Source organism: Trachemys scripta, chromosome 10 (genome assembly GCF_013100865.1).
Source record: "Trachemys scripta elegans isolate TJP31775 chromosome 10, CAS_Tse_1.0, whole genome shotgun sequence".
NCBI lineage: Eukaryota > Metazoa > Chordata > Testudines > Emydidae > Trachemys > Trachemys scripta.
Genome location: NC_048307.1, coordinates 55022115 through 55049606, shown reverse-complemented (window position 1 = coordinate 55049606; position 27492 = coordinate 55022115). Strand labels below are relative to the sequence as shown.

Genomic DNA, 27492 nt, shown 5'->3' with positions numbered 1-27492 from the left:
AGTATGCGAATTTCATAAAGCATCCAGCTTCCACTGGATATATGGGAAGTCAGTATCATGATAATGCACCTCATCCCAGGTCTATCACCTCATCTTCAATGAATCACGTGCTTACTTTTTATTTGCATTTTGCTTCATAGTAACTGTGACACTGAGGCCCATTTGTCTTCAGTACTCTGTGTCAGTGGCTCGTCAGGCCTGATATAGGTAAAGGTAAACAAAGCCATCAAGCTAACAAGGGGTGGAGGTAACAATTCAACTATCACCAGCTGGGGAGAAATCAGCAAAAAGTTTTCACTAGACTGCATGGCATTTCTTCCCAGAAGGAGAAGAACTTTCAATGGTTTACAGGACTATAAAAATAGAAGGTCTGATGTGCTAATGATGAGTAGTTGAATGAACTGATTACATACAATACTACTGCATTATAAAAGTGTATCAAATAAGGTCTTTTATGACAGCTAATGATTTATTGGTGATTAATACCATTGTATGAGGAATCATGAATAATCACCGACATTATGCTTTAAAATCTGTGAACACACGAAGAGAGACAGTTTTTCTCCCAGACAGGAGGGAAGGCAGCTATCTACTTGTCTCCAGTGAAATTAAGCAATGTGTGACCAAAACCAATGGCAGCCTCATTTACATATGAATCAGCATGGGGATGGGAAGTCCACAGGAAGGGAAGAACAGCATGAAGTTATTCTGTGTGTGGGAACAAAACAGTGAGTTTGGAACAATATAAGGAAAGAGAAGAAAACATCTTGGCTTACATCACTAGACAGACACCAGGGGCCATAAGAGCTCTTGCCAGCTGAGGAAGATTGATCCTTCAACCAAGTGGGTTGAAATCTCTGGGAACAGAAGATAGTTTTCTCAACAATCTTGAACAAGGATCATCAGTTATTGAAGTTCGGTCATCGCCATTAGAAAGCATATTTTTACTTTTGTTTGTTTGTAACCCTTTCTAATATTATTCCTTCTACTTGGTATCACTTAACTTATGTCCTTTTGTTAATACAATTGTTACATGTTTTTACAGTAAACCAGTGCTGTGATTGAATTGAAGTGATTAACTACAACAAACTATTGTGTTTTTGTCTTTTTAAAGCAGCAATGGATTTTATTACTTCTCTGAGTGTTACAGAAGAGGGTTGGACACATCAGGGCAGATGGTTTGGGGAAATCTGGGACTGAGGTTGTGTTGAGATCATTTGGCTAGTAGTAACTTGAGTAGATAGAAAGAGCCTGGAGCACTGGGCCTGGTGCAAGACCTGAGGCCTCAATCAGAGGCCATGAACCAAAGTTTACATGCTTACAAGTTCACTGTCTGGTACATAAACTTGGCAAAGTTGCTGCTAGTATTGCTAAAACATAGTCCCTCCTAAAAAGTACTAGTCACTAGATATTTACATAAATATATTTCAAAAGCCTAGTACAGATACACCCCAATCTAGTACAAAGTAAGATCGCTGGACAAAGTAATGAATAGGGTTGTTTTGTCTGAGATATTAGGAATAAGATACAAAAGGAGGTAACAAACAGATGTCAAGAAACATAAGGTGGTACGTAAGTGGTTTATCCCAGTTGTTTGTCTCAGTCTATAAATCATAGAAGAAGAAGATTAGGGCTGGAAGAGACCTCAGGAGGTCATCTAATCCAACCCCCTGCTCAAAGCAGGACCAACCCCAACTAAATTATCTGAGCCAGGGCTTTGTCAAGCTGGGCCTTAAAAACCTCAATGGATGGAGATACCACCACTTCTATAGATAACCCATTCCAGTGCTTCACCATCCTCACAGTGAAATAGTTTTTCCTAATATCCAACCTAGACCTCCCCCACTGCAACTTGAGATCATTGCTCCTTCTTCTGTCATCTGCCACCACTGAGAACAGCCTAGCTCCATCCTCTTTGGAAACCCCCTTCAGGTAGTTGAAGGCCGCTATCAAATCCCCCCTCACTTTTCTCTCCTGCAGACTAAATAAGACCAGTTCCCTCAGCCTCTCCTCGTAAGTCATGTGCCCCAGCCCACTAATCATTTTCATTGCCCTCTGCTAGACTCTCTCCAATTTGTCCACATCCTTTCTGTAGTGGGGGTCCCAAAGCTGGACACAATACTCTAGATGTTGCCTCACCAGTGCTGAATAGAGGGGAATAATCACTTCCCTCGATCTGCTGGCAATGCTCCTACTAATGCAGACCAATATGCCGTTTGCCTTCTTGGCAACAAGGGCACACTGCTGACTCATATCCAGCTTCTCATCCACCGTAATCCCCAGGTCCTTTTCTGCAGAACTGCCGCTTAGCCAGTCGGTCCCCAGACTGTAGCAGTGCATGGGATTCTTCCGTCCTAAGTGCAGGACTCTGCCCTTGTCCTTGTTGAACCTCATCAGATTTCTTTTGGCCCAATCCTACAGTTTGTCTAGGTCACTCTGGACCCTATCCCTACCCTCCAGCATATCTACCTCTCTCCCCAGCTTAGTGTCATCTGTGAACTTGTTGAGGGTGCAATACATCCCATCATCCAGATCATAATGAAGATGTTGAACAAAACCGCCCCCAGTTCCAACCCCTGGGGCACTCCGCTTGATACCGGCTGCCAACTAGACATCAAGCCATTAATCACTACCCATTGAGCCCGACGATCTAGCCTGCTTTATATCCACCTTACAGTCCATTCATCCAATCCATACTTTATCTTGCTGGCAAGAATACTGTGGGAGACCATATCAAAAGCTTTGCTGAAGTTAAGATATATCATGTCCACTACTTTCCCCATATCCACAGAGCCAGTTATCTCATCATAGATGTCAGAGTACCTTGACTTAACCCTTTTTGTGTCTGAGGGGACAGCAGAGACTCCTGCTGCTGACTGAGCCACTCCCTGCCATGGAGCACTCGTTTATTAATGTACTTGTGCAAGTTGAGAGAGTCATTAGGACTGTGTTTTGAAGGCAATAACCTGAGTGCCTTTGTCTCCGAACCATGTCTGTCATCTTTCCCTATGAGTAACACCAGGTCTGTTGAATTAGCAGGCTGAGCTCTCTGCTAATGCTTATAGCACTGGAGCTCCAAGAACAGAAGCACTGAGCAGCTATAACAGCTTAGCAGGCTTGACAGCCATTATCACAGGCATAACATTCCGCCCTTCTACTGTAACCTAGGCTGGTGGAGACCAGAGTGTGGCTGTGGTGTAAAAAGGAGGCTGCTGGAGTCAGAGTTGCTGAACCAGGGTTTCTAAACACACAGACACTATGTGCATGCTGGTGTGCTGGCTGGGAGTGTCCAGACAGCTATAGCAGCAGAGTATTTAAGGCATCCAGGGTTACAGGGCAGGAGGTGACACCACCTCTCACTGGTCTGAATTGCATCCTAGAATGTGACATGAATCCAACCAGTTTTGACTGTTTTACTAATTGATTTTCTAATTCAGGAGTTCTCAACCTTTTTCTTGCTGAGGGCCCCCTCAACATGCTATAAGAATGCCAGGGCCTGGGGGGGCGGGTGAAAGGAGTTCTGGGCCAGGGGGGACCCTTGGGCATAGGCATAGTTTTACATCTATTTTGTTGTGGGGGGCAAAGGCTGGCAGGGCTTGAGCCTGCTCTGCACAGCAGGGTCCAGGGAGGAGACGCCACCTCCACCCCAACTCACTCAGGAGGCCACCCAGCCTGCCTGGGCTGTGGGGAGATGCAACCAAAAAAATATAACTCAAAGGGTGGACTCAGTTCAAAAAGTGTGAAAACCACTGAGGGTGCAGGGATGGGGTAGCTAGGGACTATGTGCGTGCAGGGGGTAGCTAGGAGCTGAGTGTGGGCACGGGGCTAGCTCAGGGTGCAGGCAGTGGGTAGCTAGGGGCTGTGTATGGGTTGGGGGGGGGGCTCCCAGTGCGGCTCCAAGCTTTGGAGAAAGGGGGTGAGGCTCCCAGCTTCAGCCCCACATCGCTCCTGGCTTCGGGGACTTGGGGAGGTGGGGCACTAACTTCAGCTGCCCCGCACTCCTCCTCGTTGGGCGGGGGGCAGGGAAGGAGGACAGCACCGGCTTCAGTGCTGGGGCTCAGGGCACTGGGTTTCAGCCACAGGGCTCGGTGGCCCCCTGAAAGGGCTGGCTGACCTCCTGTTGAGATGGGAACCGCTGTTCTAATTGTCTCTAAGCATATCCACGCCCACTGCCAGGTTTCTGCTCGGAAATCAGTGTAAACCATCAAGGTACAAATAGATTTGACAAATCAATTATTTTCTTAAATGGCTTATGCCAAATGTTGTGTATTACACAAAAATTCTAACACCTGGCACACCAAGGCAATGCAACTCCTTAGATTATCTGATAGAAAAAGAAATCCTTCCCATGCTCTGCTACTGAGCTATAAGAATTCAACATTGGATGGAGAACGAGAAAAAAGGGAAGGATCCATTCTTCACACAGATCTATCGATCCAGGCATTGAGGGACCTGATCCAAAGCCCACTGAAGTCAAGGGGAGTCCTTCCACCAACTTGAGTGGGTTTGGATCAGGCCCTTGTAGAACAAGCACTGGTTCATGAAGATGAAATTTAGGAAGTCTTTCAGAAGAGCTGGGTGCAGGAAGACTGCATTGATTCCTCCAGCTGACACGAACACAGCATGTACACTAATCCTGATCCTGAACTTGACAGGGATACACAAATTCACTAGCCATGCACTGCTTTTAAAACGGTTTTGCCAAGATGTCAAACATAAATGAGCTGTCCCTTTAATCTAAGGTATGCATGACTTGATCTCTCTCATTCATATTTAACTTCTAATTTAATATTTATAATTTTATGCTGAACTATATTTTTATTGTGACTATAAGCAAAGGCAGTTCTTCCTGCTCATCCCTGAGAAACTAAGTGAGGCTTAGCGGGAGGTTGGGCATAAGAGCTCAATATTGCAAAGTACTGAGTGACTCCTGCAAGTTGCTAAGTGCCTTCAACACCCTTTGAAGCCAGCACTTTGCAGGATCCAGGCTCTAAATTTCACCATCTTTTTTCTACCAAAGAAAAACAACAATAAAGCTTCCTTCAGAGGCTGCCAACTGCTGTTGTCAATTAAATATTTGCCTCCTCCTTAAGCCTGAAGCATTTCCATGTTTTTGTATTTATTATTCTTTGTATAAATAGTACCCCTTTCATAGTGGGTGTATTTTTTGTTTTTTGCACCATGATGGAAGTTGTAGTTTTAAAAGGTGACCTGAATGTTGTATAAAGGAGGTTTTAAAGTTCAGTTTTATATTTAATCTCCATTGGTTGTTTTTAATTCCCTTGGTTGTTTAGAACTCAGGTCAGGTCCATCTTGTTATTCCCAAAAGATCCTACAGATGTCTGGAGAATTGCTCTATTGTGACATCAGAAATATCATACAAGTGAAATCTGATGAAGACAAAGTGATTTTTATTCTGACAGTTTAAAACTATAATTGTTTGTTTTTGTCCTACTTATAACTCAGAGACATAAACACCCTTGAGAAAAAAAGAGTCTTTAGTAAAGATTCAACATACTGGACTCTTTAATTAAGGAATGAGACAGCTCACAATCTTCATGTGTATGACTCCAATTAACCCAGACAAGCAGATATGACTAGACAATACTGATTTTTCAGCAACTCCCACCCCCTTTTTTTAAGAGGCTGCCAACCTTTTTAGACATTATAAAAAAGGAAAAAGGGTACGTAATGGGGTTGGCACCCACCTCTCATGAGTGCCCCCTCTGGTTGGGTGTGTCTGCAGTCTTTAAATCAGTACAACCCTGGTAGGGGTGGAATCCCCAGGACTTCCTCCTTGGAGACACCATCTTCCTGTGGCCCTCCCTGGGCTCAGTCCCTTCTCAGTCCCCGCAGACTGCCAGGAACTCCTTCATTGCTCCTCCGGTCCCTGCTAGCAAACTGTCTTTGGCTCAGTCCTAGTAGCCAGCCAGGAGCTTCTCACTCCCCTGATCCCTGCCAGCTTACTTAGCTGTCCATAGTCCTTCTACTTTTCCACCCAGGACCGCAGTGCTTTCTTCTCTAGCTCCAAACAGCAACCAACCACTGCTCTGTGCTGCAGCTCCTTTTATATGGCCCTTCTGGGCCCTTATTGGCTGCTTCCCCTGCAGCCACTCTAGCCTGCTTGGAGGACCTCTCCTCTGTTCCTTTCCTGGGGTGGGTGTGGCAGAGCCCTGAGGCCTCCAGCAGGGGGCCTTTGGGGCTAGTCCACCCCATCCCAGGGTAAAACCCCAATTTTTGTTTGCCCTTTGCACTTGACCTTTACATAAAAATTAGACTGTAAGCACTTCAGACAAGGACTATGTCTTCTTGTGGGCCCCTAAAATAATTGGCACAATGGGGCCCTGATCCTGACTGGGACTTTGAGCTATGTCCTAATAATAATAATAATGATAGCAGCAATAATGTAGGGATAACTGAAGATTCATTTTAGTGTGAGCAGCTCATATTTTTGTCATATCCAGTTCAACTTGAAACTTGTGACTAGAAATCACCAAAATATTAAAGAAGGAGGAGTACAATAATAAATGTTTTTTAGACAGACCAGATGGATGAGGTAATATCTTTTATTGGACCAACTTCTGTTGGTGAGAGAGACAAGCTTTCAAGAAGAGCTCTGTGTGGCTTGAAAGCTTGTCTGTCTCATCAACAGCAGTTGGTCCAATAAAAGATATGATTATTATTAGGAAAAGGCTCAAAGGCCCCAGTCAGGATCAGGGCGCCATTGTGCCAATTATTTTACAGACACACATGAAGATTTGACTGAAGTGCTTGCAGTCTAATTTTTATAACCTCATATGTAAAGCTGATTTTACTTCACCCATTTTGTCTCTCTAATGCCCTGGCACAGACACGACTACAATTACACTGCATGCTATGCTTATTAGAGCAATGGAATCCAATGGAGGTAAAACTACAAATCCACCCAATAAGCAACTGTAGATTTGATAGCATAAAACAGAGCCTATGAAAATGTTGTTAGAACATAGGACATGAGTGCCATGTAAAAATATTTTTACATGGCACTCAACAAATTCTGAACAGCATAGGAGAACAACAAATCTTATGTGTCTGGCTGTCTGACGTCTATAGGCTCCTGTTAGCCTACGTTCCCTCAAATCTAAACCCTTATGAATTTGCCAGCCCCCCGAGAGCCCATTCTCTTACTATTTGGAAAACAAAGCAGCAACAATGGTACTTGCATGTCTTAAACTTCTAATTAGCTACATGGAAGCAATGAGTTAGTGGAAAACAAAACGCTAAAAATCTCACAAAGTTCAGTTTGACTTTGATGATTTATAATGTGCCAATTCAAGTAAATTAGAGCAAGTAAAAGAAATAGCAGCAAAGAATAGTTGGACTTGAAAGGTTCTGAAAAACAGAAAACTCATCCACATAAGGGCTAAAATGGAGGCCCAGAGAAACTCGTTTATTAACATGTAGAAAAGTGCCATTGTTTGTTACACTGATGATACTGTATGAAAATATGTCTACAAGTAATGATGCATTTCACTTCAGCAGGTGTCATTCAAGCTGAAACTTCTGGGCATCCTTAAGCGTTTGTTTACAATTATTGTCAAAGATTTAAGAGCACTTCTATAAATACAGAATGTTGACAGTGCAAATTCATACTATAAAATCATGCAAATGTTGTAAGCTACTTTCATCAACTAAAAATCATGCTATGGGGAAGGGAGTATTATTTTTTCATTGGAGAGTTATGACTAATGTTTTAGATTACTCATTTCTCTTCTGACTGGAAGTGGAAAATAAATGCCTAATATCGTTCAATGCCCATTTTTTCCACATTCATCATCTTTGTGCATTTACCAACCTAGAGGCTCACTCTTATGATTTCCCCCTCATCCATTGGATTGGATTGGATTGAAGTCTTTTTTATAAGTGATTCTGCTATTATAACTAGGCTGTGCATACATGGCAAATTCTCCAGTGGATGTTCCTTCCCTCCTACCGCAGAAGACATTGGCTATTAAACTTATGTTATTGAAAATTATATCTATATATAAGACAATGTATACTTAAGAGCTGAGCCCTTCAGAATAGCAAATGTCAGGCTATGAAAAAAATTTACAAGAAATAGGTCTCAGTTTAGTATCTCCAACAATCAAGAGGCTCACAATAAACAGAGTGAGAAAAATGAGTATGAATGGTGTGGAGTTGAAACAAGGATTTGTAGAATTATACAGTAAAAAGCACCATCAGAAGAGGATAACCTATCAAGTGAGAGCATTGATGTCTATGGTGTTGGCTTAATATACTGTATCATTTCTTTGTGGTCAGAGAGGAACTGACTGAAGGAACACATTTTGGATGTATACGAAGAAAAGGAAAATTAGCTAGAGGGGCTCCCACAGTTCAAAAATTCATTTCCAGATATGACTTTAATTTAAAATAATATTGTTAATGTTAGAAAAAGATATAGAGGGCCACATTCTGCTTTCAGATACTTCTGCTATCCCAATGGCCAATGAGTCCCTTGTCTTGTTGGGAATTATTTGGTAGGCCACGGGATAGTGTGGAGGTAGGGAAATCTCTGTGTTGAGGCTTGTTGATTAAATAATTTTGATTTTGGGGGGGGAAGAGAGATGACTTTATCCAGTCAGTCTCCTGGATATTTTTCCGTTGACAGAAAGTGGCCCACTCTCGGTATATGTGATCCTGAACCAATACAATGAATAATGTTGGATCCAGTTCTTATTCCCCTGGAATCAGATGCTAGTTGTAGAGCCAGCCAGCAGTCACATTCACTCTCGGTAATTTGCTGAAATCACAGGTGATCAGACTTTCCAATTTAGGATCTGAATTAGTTTTTGGTACAGGCAAGAAATAGGTTTGAATGCCTTATTTGCTTAGGAATACCATCGTTGTCCTGTTGCTGCTTTGTCTTTTTGGGCTGGTCTACACTGGGGGGCGGGGGGGGGGAATCGATCTAAGATACGCAACTTCAGCTACACGAATAGCGTAGCTGAAATTGAAGTATCTTAGATCGAATTACCTGGGGTCCACATGGCGCGGGATCGACGGCCGCAGCTCCCCCGTCGACTGAGCTACCGCCACTCGCTCTGGTGGAATTCCGGAGTCGACGGTGAGCGCGTTCGGGGATCGATATATCGCGTCTTAACGAGACGCGGTATATCGATCCTGGATAAATCGATCACTACCCGCCATATCGGCGGGAAGCAAAGACGTACCCTTAATCATGAATGTGAAAAAGATCATTTCTTTGACCATTGAGCCAGGTTCCAAGAAACTGATGTTTTTGACTTCCTCCAGGATACCAGGATTCTTGGAAAGCAAGGCTTGATAGATGTTCACTGAACTCCTGAAAGCTGACACACTCTGTGTTTCATCCAAAGATCTTGCTTTATGATGTTTTTCCCTTTACCCCACAAATAGATAAAGCAAGATTACATGTAAAGATGGAAAGTGCTATTGGTCCCCAGAGTCCCATATACTTAAAAGAAACATTTGAAAGTGTCTTGGATGTAGCAGAGCCCATAGAATTGTACTTAAAAGGTTCCCTGCTTCCTTTTTAATAGTTCAGTTATTTTGCTGACCAAGCATTTTGGCAGGGTTGGAAGCAAGCTGCTCATAGGCGTGCACAGCCCATTTCATTAGGGTGTGCACCCAGGGAGCCCCGCCCTAGCCCCGCCCCTGCCCTACTCCCGCCCCCATCCACTCCCTCCTACTTCCCACCCCGACTTCCCCCACTCAAAACCACCAACCCCCCCTGCTCCTTGTCCCTTGACTACCCGCTCCTGGGACCCCTGCCCCTAACTGCCCCCCCCAGGACTCCACCCCCCACCTAAGCCTCCCTGCTCCTTGTCCCCTGACTGCCCCCCTAGGACCCTACCCCCTACCTGTCCCCTGACTGCCCCGACCCTTATCCACACACCCTCCCCCAGACAGACCCCTGGGACTCCCACGCCTATCCAATCGCTCCCTGCCCCTAGACAGGACCCCCAGAACTCCTGACTCATCCAACGCCCCCCCCCGCCCCTTCCCCCCCCCCCTGCTCCGACTGCCCCCTCCAGAGACCCCCGCCCCTAACCCCCTATCCAACCCACCCTGTCCCCTGACTGCCCCCACCCCTTATTCAACCCCCTGGCCCCAGACCCCTTACCATGAGAGGAGGCTCCTAGCCGCCCCGCAGAGCCAAACGCTGCCCTGCAGGAGTGCCCAGCCCCAGCCCCAGAGCGTTGCATGCACGGCAGCATGGCTCATGGGGGGGACGTGTCTGACTCTCCGCAGAGCCCCAGCCCACCGAGAGCGCTGTGCGCGGTGGCGGCATGGCTTCAGGGGAGGGCGAACATGTCTGCCTCACCGTGGAGCCAAATGCTGCCCCGCGGGAGCGCGCAGCCCCAGCCCCCAGAGCGCTGCGCGCGGCAGTATGGCTCCAGGGCACTGGGAAGCATGTCTGACTCCCTGCAGAGCCAAACGCTGCCCTGCGGGAGTGCGCAGCCCCGGGCCCCAGAGCGCTGCGTGCACGGCAGCATGGCTCATGGGGATTGGGGGGGGGTGGGGTGTCTGACTCCTCGCAGAGCCCCAGCCCATCGAGAGCTGCACCTGCTTCTATCACTGCAGAAGTGGGTAAAATCCTGAATGGGAGGTACTGGTTTGCTGGATGCACAGACCAAAAAGACTACATAATTTGTGTTCATTTTTCATGATCACTTGCATGGGGGCTTTTCTCACAGTCTCCGCTACCTCATGCAATTACAGAAATTGTCCCATCCCAAAAGTGGACATGCAGTTGTTAGGAAGTTGAAAAGCAAGGAACATTAAAACGCACAGTATGTTCAGAAAGTTGCAGATTAAAAAAATTCTTGAACATACATGCTCAATAAGAGTTATGAATTTGTAACCACAGGAAAAACCCTGTGTGCAGTTTGAGGGACTGATCACCTGAGCCATTGGTTGAGTTTGGCTGATCTCTGGTAAGAGCATCATCATGCGCACAGTTTTTTTTTTATTATTTTTAATGTTTTATCGGTAGTGCTTTTACCTTAAGAACAACCGTGCTTGCTTAGAAATAACTATGTGGTAACTTAAATGTGACAACTACGCTGTTTAGAGCCTTTGAGGAAGGAAGGCAAAATAGACCTACTGAGGCAGTCTGCATTGTTGGGAAATTCACAGCATAGGCAGGGAACTGTGCAGCCTCGAAATACCCTAGACAGGAGGGAAAGAGACAAGGGTCTCCACCCAAGAGAGGTGATAATTAAGGAGCCGAGAACCTAAAACCAGGTGCTCTTATTGGACCATAAGGAGGAAACATAGATACAATTGCAGTTACAATGTAGTAATCCCGTACTAAATTAGCATGGTTGCTGCTGGAGTGATCTGCATCACTCTGGGTGCACTGTTGCAATGCCACTAAAATTTGACCCAATCGCCCATCACTGACAACATTTCAATGAGTGGTGCTGTGACCTGAAGTCTGTTCCTGTACGGCAGAGTGCAGGGCAGTCTGCAGAGAACGCAACTCCTGGCGACACCAGCTCATATGCTGTGTGGGTAAGAGACAGGGATGACTCCCCTGCTGAGGGAGAATGGAAGGCCCCTGCTGGAGGGGTGGGGACCAGAATTCCTCCTCCACCCAATCAAGAAATATCTTAATTGGCACCAATGTAGGATGGCATGTAACTTTAGAATATTTACAGTTAGACACGACAATTTACCATGAATATGAGAGTTGACCATTTTGTGCTACATTAATTATTACTTACAACAAATGGCTCAAGTCAGAGCCTGGTTTTGTAATCACATGCCTATTTAAGTTCATTGAGCTAATCAGGGAGCTAATTGCAAAAACAAAATGTAAATAGGTGTTTGACTGCAAGGATGCTGAAGACAGAAAATCAAAATAAAACTTTAAACGAGTTTTTTTCCTCCCACCTGGTCCTTTAATTGTCATAATTGCTAATAACAGCAGATTTAATTAGTATTTTTAATTATTGCATTATTGAAATTAAATGTTACAAGGTTAAAAATAGGAAGAGTGAGACTACAGTGCAAGATAGCAAAGCCTATGTTATACTGAAGAGGAAACAGGGATAATGAACCACTTCTAATCTGCTCTTAAACCTAGAGATAGAACAGAAAATAGCCAGGGGCTCTTTGTAGGTGGGGAACTAGTTCAGTACCAGGCCATAGGGAGGAGAGTCACTTACTGAATCAGCAACAGTACCTGTATGCTGCTGATTCTCAAAGGTCTTATCTAACTAACAACCTGCATGGAGGCTACCAAACATACGGTATCTGTCAGGATAACGCCACCAGGTGGTATGATGGCAGTAACATATTAGCAAAATTGAGCCTAGAAATTTTGACTTACCCTCAGAATTTTAACAATCATGTGCGGAAAATCCCAGGGTGTGAGCTGTAATAAAGGATACATGCTACAAGGAACAGGGGGAAAACAGACTTTAAAAGATCCAAATAGCATTTTAAAATGGATGGCAGACAGCATAAGGAAGGTCCATCATGCTCCTCCTTTGGTTTCAGCCACAGACGTGACGTTGTATTTTGAATCAAATGCTGACACATCAACAAATTGTCAGGGAAAACAACTAGCAAAGAATTCATCTGTGAAGATACAAAAGGCCATGAAGAACAGTTTTTCACCTGTTAATTTGGCTTCTCCAAGTTACCTATAGCACACTGGAAATGTGGGTTTATGTCCTGTCCCTACCAGAAAGTGGAGATAGGGAAAAATAATCAGTGTAATGATGCCATCCATCCATTTATATTATGGCCTTGTTGGATCTCAGCTGGGTCAGCCTGGAATAGGCAATCTCTCAAGTGGGAATGTTCAATAATATTTAGGGCCTTGGTATGTCATACCCAATAGCTGAAACTCCATCCTGGAGCCAAGAATCAGTTAGTGCAGATCCCAAAGCACTGGTATCATGACCCTAGAGCATTTCATAATGTGCTACATTCGATGGTAGCCTGGACTTCTGAGTGGATTTAAGGGATAGCCTTATATGGGGCACACTGCTGTAGTCCAGTGAAGGCAAAGATCATGGTAGCAAGGTCTGCATCTGAGAGAGAGATGCCACCCTCCAGCCAAATACAGATGGTAAAAGTTCTTTGGCACAGCTGCTATTTCTACTATATGTGCATACAATGCCTCTGAGGTGCTACCACAATACAAATAATGAATAATAGCCCATGCCCACATTTCACCCAAACACTGGGATATGATCCTCATGCCTGCTCTGGCCGCTTTACGATGGATAAAAGGACTGGATCAGTGTACAACCACATATCCACCTGGGGGAGAACTGCCCCAGCACAAGAACTGAGGAAGGCACCTGTAAGGCTGCCTTCCAAAACTAAGGACCCCCTTGGCCTAACATGGGGGAAGTGTAAGAGTGGGAGGGGCATTTTGGGGTGGGGCCTAAGCAAATTGATCTATGGGGATTCAAGGTAGCATTCCCCACTGGCAGCCGCTGTGCCTCTCGAGAGCCACACTCAGCTTCGGTAATTATCGAGGGTTGGGGGTGATTTACTAACCTGTTGTGAACATGTGTAACTTCTTGAGATTAAGTACAGTTTAGCTTTAAGTGAAAGCACTCGTGTTGTCCTGTTTGTGCCAGCCATCTATCGTTCGGACAGCTGTGTCTCCCCTGATTTATTTCCTGACACCTCCTCACACAAAGTAAAAGTTACCAAGAGCTTTGGGTTGAAAGAACCCCAGGTAACAATAGGGCAACTGAGGGAAGCTGCTATAACAGACAGGTCTCCAGGGCTGTCTAAATTGTGTCAGTGGCTGCTCCAACCTGCAAAGCAGTGCAGAATCAGGAGAGTGTAGATAGTGGTTTACAGCAACTTTAAAGTCCACCTCCTCCTCCACTTTGCTGAGACTTCTGTGCGTGGCCTCAAGAGGTCAGGGCCGGCTCTGGCTTTTTTGCCGCCCTAGGCAAAAAAGCCACCCGCTGCCCCCCCCTCAGCGCGGCAGGGGAGGGCGCCGAGCCCGGCCGCGGGCCCGCAATCCCTGACCATCCGGAGCGCCGAGGGGAGGGCGGCGAGCCCAGCCGTGACTCTCCGCTCTCCCTGGCGGCCAGAGCGCCGGGAGGAGGGCGGCGAGCCTGGCCGGGGCCCTACTATCCCCGATCGGCCAGAGCGCCGCGGGGAGGGTGGCGAGCCCAGTCGCGGCCCCGCTTTCGAGCCAGAGCACCCCGCCGCGCCGCCCCCCTCCAGGCACTGCCCCAAGCACATGCTTGGTGGGCTGGTGCCTGGAGCCAGCCCTGCAAGAGGTGCAGCACCTAATCACATCCTGGGAGAGACACTGGGATCCCTGTCTCCAGCTGGATAACAGAGAGAGTATGTCATCTACATACTGAGAATTCCAACTCTCTGAATGTATCCCATACATTGAATAAGAAGGCTGATCAAGCACAGTACAAATCTGTAGTACCGCTGGTACTGTACCGGGCATAAAAGACTGGGGGGCAGAAAGACAGTTACCTAGTATGGCTATTTATTTATTTATTTTTCTCTTAATATTTGTTGTAATAGGTACCTAGGGATAGGAGTTAGATTCCCAGGTTGGTAACTGCCAGGCTCATCTTTCCTTTTGGGTAAAGGAAACCCAGTGGTTTCAAGAAGCTCAGCCATGCCTCCACTGTCACTACCCCTGCTATGCCGGCTGCGCTGCTATTTATACTCGCACTCATTCAATGAGAGCTAGATTTCTATACATGAACCAAAAAACTCACCCCACTTGCTCATAGCCTAGCCATAGATTAAGAGCAACTGGAAGATTATGTGCACTGTTATTGTGCTTTTATAACCGGATTTTTTAAAAGTTCAATCATTAAATCTGTGAGCGCAACAGACTATCGCTCAGTTAAATACTCTAGGAAATCAATTGTCAATAAATCAATAAATTAGGGCTGTCGATTAATTGCAGTTAACTCACGCAACTACTTTTTTTCAGTTAATCATGATTAATCACTGTTTTAATCACATTGTTCAATAGAATATCAATTGAAATTTATTAAATATTTTGGATGTTTTTCTACATTTTCAAATATATTGATTTCAGCACAGAATACAAAGTGAACACTGCTCACTTTATATTATTTTTATTACAAATATGTGCACTGTAAAAATGATAAACAAAAGAAACAGTATTTTTCAATTTACCTCATACAAGTACTGTAGTGCACTCTCTTTATCGTGAAAGTGCAACTTAAAAAAAAATCTACATTTGTGTTACATAACTGCACGCAAAAACAAAACAATGCAAAACTTTAGAGCCTACAAGTCCACTCAGTCCTACTTCTGTAGTTTCTGCATCGGAATGTTGCTCTTTTAAGACTTCTGAAAGCATGTGCCACACCTCATCCCTCTCAGATTTTGGAAAGCACTTCAGTTTCTTAAACCTTGGGTCGAGTGCTGTAGCTATCTTTAGAAATCTCACATTGGTACCTTCTTTGCGTTTTGTCAAATCTGCAGTGAAAGTGTTCTTAAAATGGACATGTACTGAGTCATCATCCGAGACTGCTATAACATGAAATATATGGCCAAATGGGTAAAATAGAGCCGGAGACATACAATTCTCCCACAAGAAGTTCAGTCACAAATTTACTTAATGCATTTTTTTTTTTAAATGAGCGTCGTCACCCTGAAAGCATTTCCTCTGGAGTGGTGGCCGAAGCATGAAGGGGCATACGAATGTTTAACATATCTGGCACATAACTACCTTGCAATGCTGGCTACAAAAGTTTCATGAGAATGCCTGTTCTCACTTTCTGGTGACATTGTAAATAGGAAGTGGGCAGCATTATGTCCCGTAAATGCAAACAAACTTGTTTTTCTTCTACAGAAACCAAACCACCAAAAAAGAAAATCAACCTTCTGCTAGTGGCATCTGACTCAGATGATGAAAATGAACATGCATTGGTCTGCATTGCTTTGGATTGTTATCGAGCAGAACCCGTCATCAGCATGGATGCATGTCCTCTGGAATGGTGGTTGAAGCATGAAGGAACATATGAATCTTTAGCGCATATGGCATGTAAATATCTTGTGACGCCGGTTACAACAGTGCCATGCGAACATCTGTTCTCACTTTCAGGTGACATTGTGAACAAGAAGTGGGCAGCACTATCTCCTGAAAATGTAAACAAACTTGTTTGTCTGAGCGATTGGCTGAACGAGAAATAAGACTGAGTGGACTCAAAAGTTTTCCATTTATTTTTGAATGCAGTTATTTTTTGTACATTTGTATGTTCAACTTTCATGATAAAGAGATTGAATTACAGTACGCGTATTAAGTGAATTGAAAAATACCATTTCTTTTCTTTTTTACAGTGCAAATATTTGGAATTCAAAATAAATATAAAGTGAGCACTGTACACGTTGTATTTTGTGTTATAATTGAAATCAATATTTGAAAATGTAGAAAACATCAAAATATTTAAATAAATGGCATTCTATTATTGTTTAATAGCGCAATTAATCATTATTAATGTTTTTAATCATGATTAGTTTTTTTTAATCGTGCGATTAATCGTGATTAATATATTTATGGACGAAGTTCAAATTATACAGAACGGAGAGAAATCTGCCATCTGACCTCACAAAGTCTGTGAGGAGAGGTAAGTTCATTGCATAAGTTCTTCACTGTGCATTATTCGCTCAGCAATAGAAGTAGAGATGAAAAACATAACTTGGAAATTGCATGGCAAATCTATTAACATTTCAGGTGGGTAGGAGCAGGAGACAGTAATTGCTCAAAGCAGCATATACATTTGTCAAAGCGATACTACTGGGGTTAATAGGGATGCTACAACACCTACGTATGGTCTGTTTTTGGGACTGTGAGACCACCTTACAGGTTTCTAAGACAAAAATTTAAATCAGCTCAAGTCAGAGGCTCCTCCTCAGAAAATTAACTCTCCTAGAATAGTAAACATTTTTTTCTGGTGAAAATACATCTTCATATATTTGGTCATTAATATTTCTGTCAATGTGGAATACAATTTGTTGATTTCAAATGGATTGCTGTAAAGGACAGAACAAAATCATATTGATATAGATGTATAGAGCTCTCTAAGTATCTACAGTAGTTTATGATTTAGTCACATTTCTTTCATAATGTTACAGGGAGGTGTAAAAATATGCCTGCATATCTGATCTAGTTTGGGGTCTGGACCAATGACTACTACTCGTTCCTTTCAAAGAAAAAACAGTTATTTACCTTACAGTAATTGTGGTTCTTTAGATGCGTTGTCCATATTACATTCCACTGATGGTGCACATGTACCCTATGTATTTGAATTTGGACTCTTTAACCCAGCGGTGATCATTGGGGCTGTGCCTGTGCCCTGAGTGTCCTCATGCCTCCATAAAGAGTGGGATGACCCCAATCATCTCTCTATTCCTTCATCAATACAGAATTTGGATGTTATGGGACTCTGTAGTAGGGGAGAAGCAGGGAAGGTTGTGGAATATGGACAAAACATCTGAAACAACCACAGTTACTGAAAGGTAAGTAAGTTCTTTGAGTGTTTGCCATATACATTCCACTGATGGTGACTCACAAGCAGTGATGGAGTTGGGTGCTAGGAGTTCAACTAAATAATGACTGTAAGATAACCCTGCCAAAATGAGCATTGGATTATGATGCTTCTACAATGGAGTAATGATGTGTAAAGTCTTATATAGAAGTCCATGTACCTGCCCAACACCTCTCTACTATGGGCACATTCCTCAAAGAAACTCTCAAGGCTGTCTGAGCTCTAGTGGAGTGGTCTGTGACTCTTATTGGTGAGTCTATTTTAGCTAATTCATAGCATATAGTCTGCTATGCCTAATAATCCAATTAGAAATTCTCTGGGTCAAAACATATTAAGCTTTGACCCTCTGTATGAAAGTTACATATAATCTAGGGGATATCTTAAAGGGCTAATCCTATCTAGACAGGATGAAAAGCCCCATTGAACTTCTAAAGACTGTAGTCAAGCCCATTAGAATAATATTTAAATCTGAAGAAGGTGTCAATTGTTTGACTGGGGGATAAACTCTGACAAGCCCCCTCAGGAATCTAGCTACCATAGTATGGGACAAAACTGAGCATCCCTAAATTGGAAGGCGGTTAGCTGAGATGGACCCTAAGGGAATTCATGGCCACTCCGTGTGTCTTTGATGATAGTAACTACTACAGTATGTTTGAGATCTGCATTTATGAGGGATGTAGTTGATGTAGATTGGCCTTGGTGGTAAACTTTTCCATTTAGCAGAGTATATACAAAGGCAACAATGATAGTGACCCAAGTAACGGAAGAGACAAAGAGGAGGACTGGATGTGTAAGCTGCAGCACATACGTTATCCTAGAGCAGGTACTCGAAAAGTGCTTCATTTGTATGAAGTGCCACCAGATAGAGCAGATGGAAGAGAAGATGCGAGGTTTAGAGACGCATGTAAAAACTGTGGTTGAGTTTTGAAGGGATTCAAGCAAATGTCAAGGAGGCTGAAGGAAAAACTCAAGACTCTCAGATGCAAGCTGGACTGGAGAACTCTGAGTACACTGCTGGTTGAGGAAAGTGCCCAGTGGAAGCATGTGACTACAAGAACCAGAGAGAGGAAAAGACCAGCTAGTGAAGGAGAAACAGAGCTCAGGAATGGGTGTTGGAAAAAGAAGAAGGGGCACAGCAGGCTGTAACTGAAGGAGGGACGGTAAAGAAGAAGAGAAGAGTGGCTAGTCCTGTAAGAAGATGGGGAGGGCCAATGGAGATATTCAGAGGTCAGAGCCCCGGGAGGATACAGGATGACTTGCAGAAGATTGCAAGACAGAACAAGAGACAAGAGGACTAGCAGAATTGCACCAACACTAGGAAGAGGCAGAGCTACATGACTCAGGACTACCTACTAACAAGAATGGACAGGCCTGTCACTAGAGCTGATGCTGAGAACAGTAGGGTGTGCTGTCTGCCAGGAGCTAAGATATGGGATGTGGACCTGAAGCTGAAGAGGATCCAAATGGGAGCTGGAAAGAATCCACGGATTGTCCTTCACGTGAGAACAAATTATATAGCTAGATTCTTGCATCAAGGCTGACTACAGCATGCTGGGGAAGATGGTTAAAGGAATGGAGGCTCAGGTGATTTTCAGTGGGATTCTACCTGTCCCTAATGGAGGAGAGTGAAGGTGAGACAAGATTATGATGACCAATAGATGGCTCTGGTTGTTTTGCTAGAAGGAGGGCTTTGAGATGTTCAATCACTGGGAGGCATTCACAGGGACTGTTCTCATGGGGCGGGCTCCACCCAAATTGAGAGGAAAATAGATTTCTGGGATGGAGGTTGGCACGACTGATTAAAAGAACTTTAAACTAGGAATTCAGGGGAGATGTTCATGATGCCTGATTCTAACATTGAGCAGAAGGAAAACCACATAACTGAGGATACAGGAACAAAGGAGCAACAGAGGTATGAGAATAGACAAGAGGAAAGACAGTGCCAACACCCCTGACAGTAACAGTTAGGTAGGCAATACTGGCAGTACCATGACTGTACCTAATCAGGAGAGGAGTCTGCGCAAAGGCAAACAGAAACAACTAAGATGTCTACACACCAATGTAAGGAGTCTGGGTAACAAAGTGGAGGAACTAAAACTACTGGTGCAGGAAGTGAAATCAGATATTATAGGGATAAACAGAAACATGGTGGAATAGTAGTCACGACTAGAGCACAAGTATTGAAGGGTAAGTTGTGGTCAAGAAAGACAGAAATAAAAGTAAAGGTGGTGGAGTAGCATTGTATATTAACAATGAGGTAGACTGTAAAGAAATTAGAAATGATGGTATGGATAAAGCAGAATCTCTTTGGGTCAAAATCACTTTGAGGAAGAAAGGTAAAATAGGCTCCACTGGGATAGTGCTTGGTATCTGCTACAGACTCTCAGGATCTGATCTGGATATGGACAGAGACTTCTAATATTTTTAATGAAATAAATATTACTGGGAATTGTGTGATTATGGGAGACACGAATTTCCCAGCTATAGCTTGGTGGACACGCAGTACTAATTAATGATAGAGCCCAAATATCCTTGGATGTGATAGCTAACAGATTTCTTCACCAAATAGTCACCAAACCAACAAGAGGAGGTGCCATTTTAGATTTAATGCTGATAAGTAGAAAGGACCTGATAGAAGAACTGGCTGTGGAAGACAGCCTTGGTTTGAGTGATCATGAGCTAATTCAGTTTAAACTAGATGGAAGGATAAACAACAATAGGTCTGCAACTAGGGTTCTTGATTTCAAAACGGCAAGTTTTAAAAAAAATTAGGAAATTAGTTGGGGAAGTCGACTGAATTGAAGAACTCAAGGATCTGAATGTTTAGGAAGCTTGGAATTGCTTTCAGTCAATGTTGCAGAAGCTATCTGAAGCCGGCATCCCAAGCAAGTGGAAAAATTCATAGGGAAGGGTTGCAGAACAAACTGGATGTACAAGCATCTCAAAGAGATTATTAAGAGAAAGCAGAAAATCTACAGGGAATGGAAGATGGGAGGGATCAGCAAGAAAAGCTCTCTTGGAGGTCAGAAAGTGTAGGGGAAAAGTAAGAACTGCCAAAAGCCAAGCAGAGTTGGACCTTGCAAAGGGAATTAAAACCAATAGTAAAAGGTTACATAGCCATATAAATAAAAAGAAAACAAGGAAAGAAGAAAGTGGGATCACTAAGTACTGCAGATGGGGTAGAGATTAAAGAGAATCTGAGCATGGTACAACATCTAAAATGAATACTTTGCCTCCGTTTTTAACAAAGGTAATGAGGAGCTTATGGCTAGTAGCAGGGTGGCTAATGGAAATGAAGATATAGAAGTAGAAATTACCACATCTGAGGTGGAAGTCAAATTCAAACAGCTTAATGGGACCAAATCAGGGGGCCCATCCAAGAATATTAAAGGAACTGGCACATGGAATTGCAAGACCATTAGCAAAGATTTTTAATGAATCCACAAATTTGGTGGTAGTACCCTATGACTGGAGCTAATATACTACCTATTTTTAACAAAGGGAAAAAATTATCCGAGAAACAACAGGCCTGTTAGTTTGACCGCAATTGTATGCAAAATCTTGGAACAAATTTTGAAAAAGAAAGTAACTAAGTACATAGAAATAAATGGTAATTGGGATAAAATACAACATGGTTTTACAAAGGGTAGATTGTGCCAGACCAACCTGATTTTTTTCTTTGAGAAGATAACTGATTTTTTTAGACAAAGGAAATGCAGTAGGTCTAATCTACCTGGATTTCAGTAAGGCATCTGATACAGTTTCACATGGGAAATTAGTTAAATTAGAGAAAATGGGGAGTGATACAAGAACGGAAAAGTGGATAAGGAATGGTAAGTAAAACTACTATCCCGGCATAAGATCCTGGGCAATGCTAACAGCTGTTACAGCAAGCTGCTACCATATCCTTATGTGTTGAAAAGTCCTTATGAGAACGTCTTAAACCCCCCAGATTTTCTTTTTACCTTCATAAGCTTGAAAAAATTCCTGTGTGAGAGGAAAAATAGTACAGACCCATTTACGCGCAAATCCGCTTAACACGTGGGAGTGCCATGCCTCCCAGTGCTACCTATTTAACACGCAAGACTCGTTAACATGCAGTACGGGAACTTGCTATGTAGCACTACAGATTTGCTCACTAACATAGAAATCCACAGGAAGTGCGGAGTGGAAACGTGTTGTACGTCTTTACCGCCGGGGGGGGGGGAAGGGAGGGAAAGGGACAGCAACATTAAAGCGCTGCGGCAGGGACCCTACCAGCAGGGCCGCTGACGGGGGAGGCAAAAAGGGCAGGGACATTAAAGGGCAGGGTTCTTTGCCGCAGCAGCGCTGGGCCGCCAATGGGGGACGCAGCAATGTTAAAACGCTGCCGCAGCAAAGGACCCTGCAGCGCTTTAAGGTCCCTGCCCATTTTGCCCCCCATTGGCCGCCAACAGGCGGGGGGAGGAAGGGCAAAGGGAGCAGCTGCCCCAGGGCTGGTGATTTAAAAGGGCCCGGGGCTCTGGACACCGCTACTGCAGCAGCAGCGTCCAGAGCCCCGGGCCGTTTAAATAGCCACAGGAACCTCGGGTGGCACAGACCAGGTGGCCAGAAGGGCTGCTGGGGGATGCTGGCCCCTAGCCCCGCCTCTTCCACCATGAGGCCCTGCCCCTTCCAGGGGCCAGAGCTGCCCCTGCTCCGTACCGGTAAGTGTCCTGAGTTACTTTCACCTCTGTGTACTGCAGTAATAATGTTTTTATTAGATTACACATTTGAATTTATATTCTTGCAAAGCGCTGTTAACAGATAGGCCTGCAGTATTTGTGACACTGTGAATATGTATGTAATCCTAGATAATTATACATGTATATATAGATATCTTAAGATATTTCAGCATGGCCCTCTTAACCCACGGTCCGTTAACACGCGGTCGGGACGGCTTGACTCCCAACATCCGCGCGTAAACAGGTCTGTACTGTACTCAGAATTTGTAGTGTGTCTAATGAAGTTAAACACTATGAATTAGACTGTTAAGAATAATTAAACTCCTTGTTGCCCACTTCTTTGTTAGTCTTTTCAGTGTAGCTTTATTCACTGTGGCAGAGCTCTGACCTTGTCCCCGTGGGTCCCGCGCTTCTAGGCGGTTTATGCTAGCCTCAGTGGCTCACTGCAACCCTCCACATAGCCCTTCTCTCTCTAGGGCCAGGGTTACAGTCTACTGAGTCCTTTTCATCATAAGCCAGCAAGGAGGTTGGTGAGAGAATTCCCACAGTCTCAGTTGTCTCTAGGGCTTATTTCAGAACAGTTTAGCCTCCTGTCCTGACAGGGGCCTGTCTTCCCTTCCCAGGAGGTGTTTCTGTAGTGGGAGATTGGGGGGAACCCGGACCCGCCCTCTATTCCGGGTTCCGGCCCAGGGACCCTAATGGTAGCAGCTGTTGGCAGCCAACCTTTCACTGCCAGAGTTGCTACATTTCCCTGGGCCACTTCCCCACAGCTCTCCTGCTTCTCCCTTCTTCACCCTTACCTTAGGGCTCCCTTACCGATGGTTTGAGGGTGTCTTCATTAACCAGCCATTCAGCCGCACTTCCTTTCCTCTCCTCTGGCTCCCTGGTTCTCCCCAGCCTGACTAGAGTGAGCCCTTTTATAGTATCAAAAGGGCCTTAACTAGAGTCAGGTGTTCACATTACTTTAATGGACTCACCTGACTCTTTGCAGGTTAATTGGAGTCAGGTGTTCTCATTAGTCTAGAGCAGCCCCTGCTCTGGTCAGTCAGGGAACAGAAAACTGCTAATCCAGTGGCCAGTATATCTGCCTTCTACTTCTTTGTTGTACCCAACTAGCCTGGGTCTATCACATCACCTACTGCAATGGTGATAAATCACCAACTCCACCAATAACAACATTACTTCTATAGAGCCTTTGAGTGAAGTTTGCAAAGCACATTGCAAACATTAGTTTTGTAGGTACGCTCCCTTTCCACAGGTGAAGAAAACGAGACAGAGATAGCACAAAGTCAGCCAGGATCCTGCCTCTCCTAGACATGTACTCCAACTTCTAGACACACTATGCACCCACAGTAAATAACAAAACTACCTGCCTTTTGCTAAGAAAGGGGTCATCATATCCCTTTTAAGGAAGCACTAAGACGCAAATAAGTTTGTCCACTAATAGATTTCAGAGGCCTCCTTATAGAGATACAGCATTTATAACAATGAAGAATTTTTAAAGAGACACTTGGCTGTAAACCCTCTCACTGAAGGATAGCTCCAGCTAAAACTCAGTTGAGGAGATTCACTCTCTCTGAAGGAGACGACCAGGGATGCAAAGGAAAGAAAAGACAATCCTCCTCTACCACTCTGCCTATTGACAGACTCCCCACCTACCCAAGAAGAATGTGGAGTGGGAAGGACTCGAGGAGTCTCCTCTATCAGCCCACTCAGGGATTTGGGGGTGGGGGAAAGTAACCCCATGTATGTTTAAAAGAACCAACAAAACTTTTCTTTTACCCCAAGGAATATGGATATTAACGCTAAATCTTGCTGCTTGTGGGCCACTGGCAAACACATGTGATATCCACATGCACAAGCAGCTCAGCTATTTTTGCCTTTTAATTCCCTATGTCACCTAGTCAGCCTTGTCGGTGAACAAGTCAGCATGGCATGTACCCAGAGAGCCTCATAACATTACCACTGGACAGGGCTCTTAGTACTGAATTTAATGAAGAGCCCAGTTCTGCACTCTGACTTACAGTGAGTAGTACTTTACTCCATGAGTAGCCCCACTGAGATGGGGCCCAGTTCTTCCACTCCCTAAGTGAACCTGGGTGAATTGCAATGTGATGACGATAATGATGGACTTCAGCCTAGAATGGCAGGTTGATCAAATCAGTCAGACAAAACAAAGATCTTTTGTTACATTTAGTGAGCGCTAAGGAGAACGTTCACAGTTACACGTTCTAAGGACTTATTTTTATGTAGCACAGATGTCTTTGGAAACAAAACAAGTATGACATGTAAAACTGCACTCCACATTGTATACACTTCAGAGTTACTACCATATCATTCCTTATTACTTGGAGTAATAAACCTGGAGTAAAGAAGATACATTACAATACATACAGGGCCGGCTCTGGCTTTTTTGCCGCCACAAGCAAAAAAACCACCACCACCAAAAACTGCGGGGGGGGGGGGGCCCGGAGCAGCGAAGCAAAAAAACAAAAACACACCTGCGGGGCGGCCGGAGCAGCAAAGCACACACACACACACACACACACACACACACACAAAACACCTGCGGGGTAGCTGGAGCGGCAAACCAAAAAGAAAAAAAAAAGGGCAGCCGGAATGCCGCCCCTTGGAATCTGCCACCTCAAGCATGAGCTTGCTCGGCTGGTGCCTGGAGCCGGCCCTGAATACATAAACACTAAAATAAATACTATTCAAGCCCAGCTATTATTACACTGATCTGCTATTGTGAAAAGGAGAAATATTCACCAGTACATTTTAAAAACACATAATAGATGCTCAGTATACGTTGAACTTTGGCTATATGAGGAAAATCAAAAATATTTGCTCTTGGCATGTGGGCATTTTATATACATAACATCAAGACATCTGTAACTGTCCACACTTGGCAGCACCTACAACCAGCCCAGATCAGAAGACACACTCAAAACCAATCCTCATTTTTCTTACTATTAACGAACATGACACACTCAAAATTCAGTATGGTTTTCCATATTAGAAGCTTAAAGTAACTAATGGAACTATTCTTCCACTCTCAGAATTTCTTTTGATGACTAATGAGTGTAGCAGGCAGCTCAAAATGACAGAGTATGAATCAAGATGAAAGCCTTTTGCCTCACTTTTTAGGTAAGATTATAACTAATATAGAATGTAGCTTCTATCACAATAAGAGATTTTCTAAGGCCTTTGCTGAAAACAGCTGTACTGGTGCAATCTTGTGTGATTAAACTGCCAGGAACATTGGCTTGTTGGCACAGATACTAAGGAATCAGTGATTTAACAGACTATACTAGAAGCTTTAAAAGACTGTTTCACATTTTATTGACCACAGCATGAAAGTACTGAATATGAGGAAAAGGTGCCAAAGGTTTAGGGGGTATGCTTACCTTCCAGCAGGTCTCTTGCCAGACCTGGTTCTGCCCCTGTGGACCGAACAAAGTCTGACAGGACCGCGTCCATATCAAGAGTCATGTGATCATGTAGAACTGCTGCCACACATGCAGCAGTAGCAGGATTTGTTGGTAGGCTACAAGACATCCATCTATAAATGAGAGCAAAAGTACAGAGTTCTAGATGTATTTGTCACAATAAGCTATAAAATAATGGAAATCACACATTTTTTCCAAACAAAACACCCAATTAACTTTTTTTATAAATGACAATAAAAGGTCAAAGTTACAATGATTAAAAAAAGGAAATACATTTACATAAATACCATGTTGATAGCATTTATGATCTGCCTCTGCCTGGGCTCACAATCTGTTCCAGTGACTGAGTATTTTAATAACTAGTTCTCATCTTTCACACTTCGTGTTCTTTTCTGTTTTTCTTTGCTCTTTTAAAATATTCCTTCTGCACAACTTTTCAGTGCACAAGGAAGTTATAAAATTAAAACTCCATAAAAGTAAGGTGTTAAATGTCAAAGACTCCAAACAAGCACATGCTTAACTCTAAGCCTGAGAACTGTCCCATTGGTTCAGTTAATGTGCTTCAAGTTAAACATATGCTTATGTGCTTATCTAGACCAGGGCCATATTGCATGACCTTTGTATTTATATACTTTTAATATAAATACACTTATATTATAACTCATTACTTGTTCCCTTATTTATTGTATCAATATCTGTACCAATACATAGGTTATTTCTATTTTCCCTGCCTTGAAGATGTACTTGATAGGGAATCCGGGTTTTCTCCCATTTCCTCAGAACTAGTGCTGTCTTCCTCATGGGGGTGCTGTGAATCATGATCACCATCGCCAACAGCAGCAGTGACTTGCACCTCTTTTGTTTGAGAGGTTGTGTAAACTAGCCTTCGAAACATCTGCATTAGTGCATCTCTTTTAACTACAATAATGATGACAACCACAATGAATGGAATGACACCAAATGCTACTACTAGGCCAATCTCCTGATTGTTACTGGTCATATTTCTAGAAGGTGGTGGTTATCTACTCTCCCCAATTCCTCTCTATCATTTGAGTTGACAGTCTGAAGGGACCCCCACATACTACAATGGCAGTTTATCTCATTGGTTGCACACGGCTTTCAGCATCACAATCAATGACACGTGCTATTAATAGAAATCTTGTCAGGACCACACAAAGCAACACCTTTCACTGCTGCAGCAGCAACTTTTATTTTTCATATCAGCATAATTAAGACAAGCTAAACACATTTTCAAGATAACATTCTACATTTCTTAAGAAAGCCATTGTTACATGACTGATCTTTATAAACACTTCCCTGGTTTCCCTCAAATGTAACAACTATTTAAAATATAAACGTACATACTGCAAAATACTGCACAACACACCATCCCCACTCAAAACTAACTGGAACGGAGTTGACTACATTTGCTATACAAATTCATTTTCATCTTGAATTATGTAATTTTCAGGCAAACAATGAACCATATTACTATAAATATTACAGACACCATTGTAGTGTAGTAATCCCAGCATACACCACAAATGGATCTTTCTTCTATTGAATTTCCGGTGATGGAATTCCCCTCCCCCCACCCCAAAAAAATAAGAAGAAGTTAGGACCAACTACCACAGACACAGTGTGAAAGTTGCGCCCTAATGAAGTCAATGTGAATTTTACCATTGACTTCAGTGGGACCAGGATTTCACCCATGCCTTCTGCTTGTATCAGATGCAATTATAGATCACGTTAATAAAATTAAAATAATCCCAATTGTTAGTTAAA

The 27492-nt window shown here is 43.6% G+C and overlaps 1 protein-coding gene across 3 annotated transcripts in view; it reads right to left on the bottom strand.

Moving 5' to 3' along the window:
- Nucleotides 1-25814, bottom strand: part of OTUD7A (OTU deubiquitinase 7A) — a 129942-nt gene extending 104128 nt beyond the window's left edge. Inside the window, exons 1-2 of one of the 3 annotated variants that reach the window (XM_034783106.1) lie at nucleotides 10145-10362; nucleotides 9213-9400 (exon numbers count right to left, since the gene is read on the bottom strand). In XM_034783106.1, the coding sequence (XP_034638997.1) occupies nucleotides 9213-9400; nucleotides 10145-10245 (289 nt within the window). In that variant the 5' untranslated portion in view covers nucleotides 10246-10362. Of the gene's footprint in view, nucleotides 1-9212; nucleotides 9401-10144; nucleotides 10363-25665 lie in introns of those variants that run through there. The other 2 variants (XM_034783108.1, XM_034783107.1) reach the window with 2 other exon arrangements.
- Between the last annotated feature and the right edge of the window lie 1678 nt (nucleotides 25815-27492).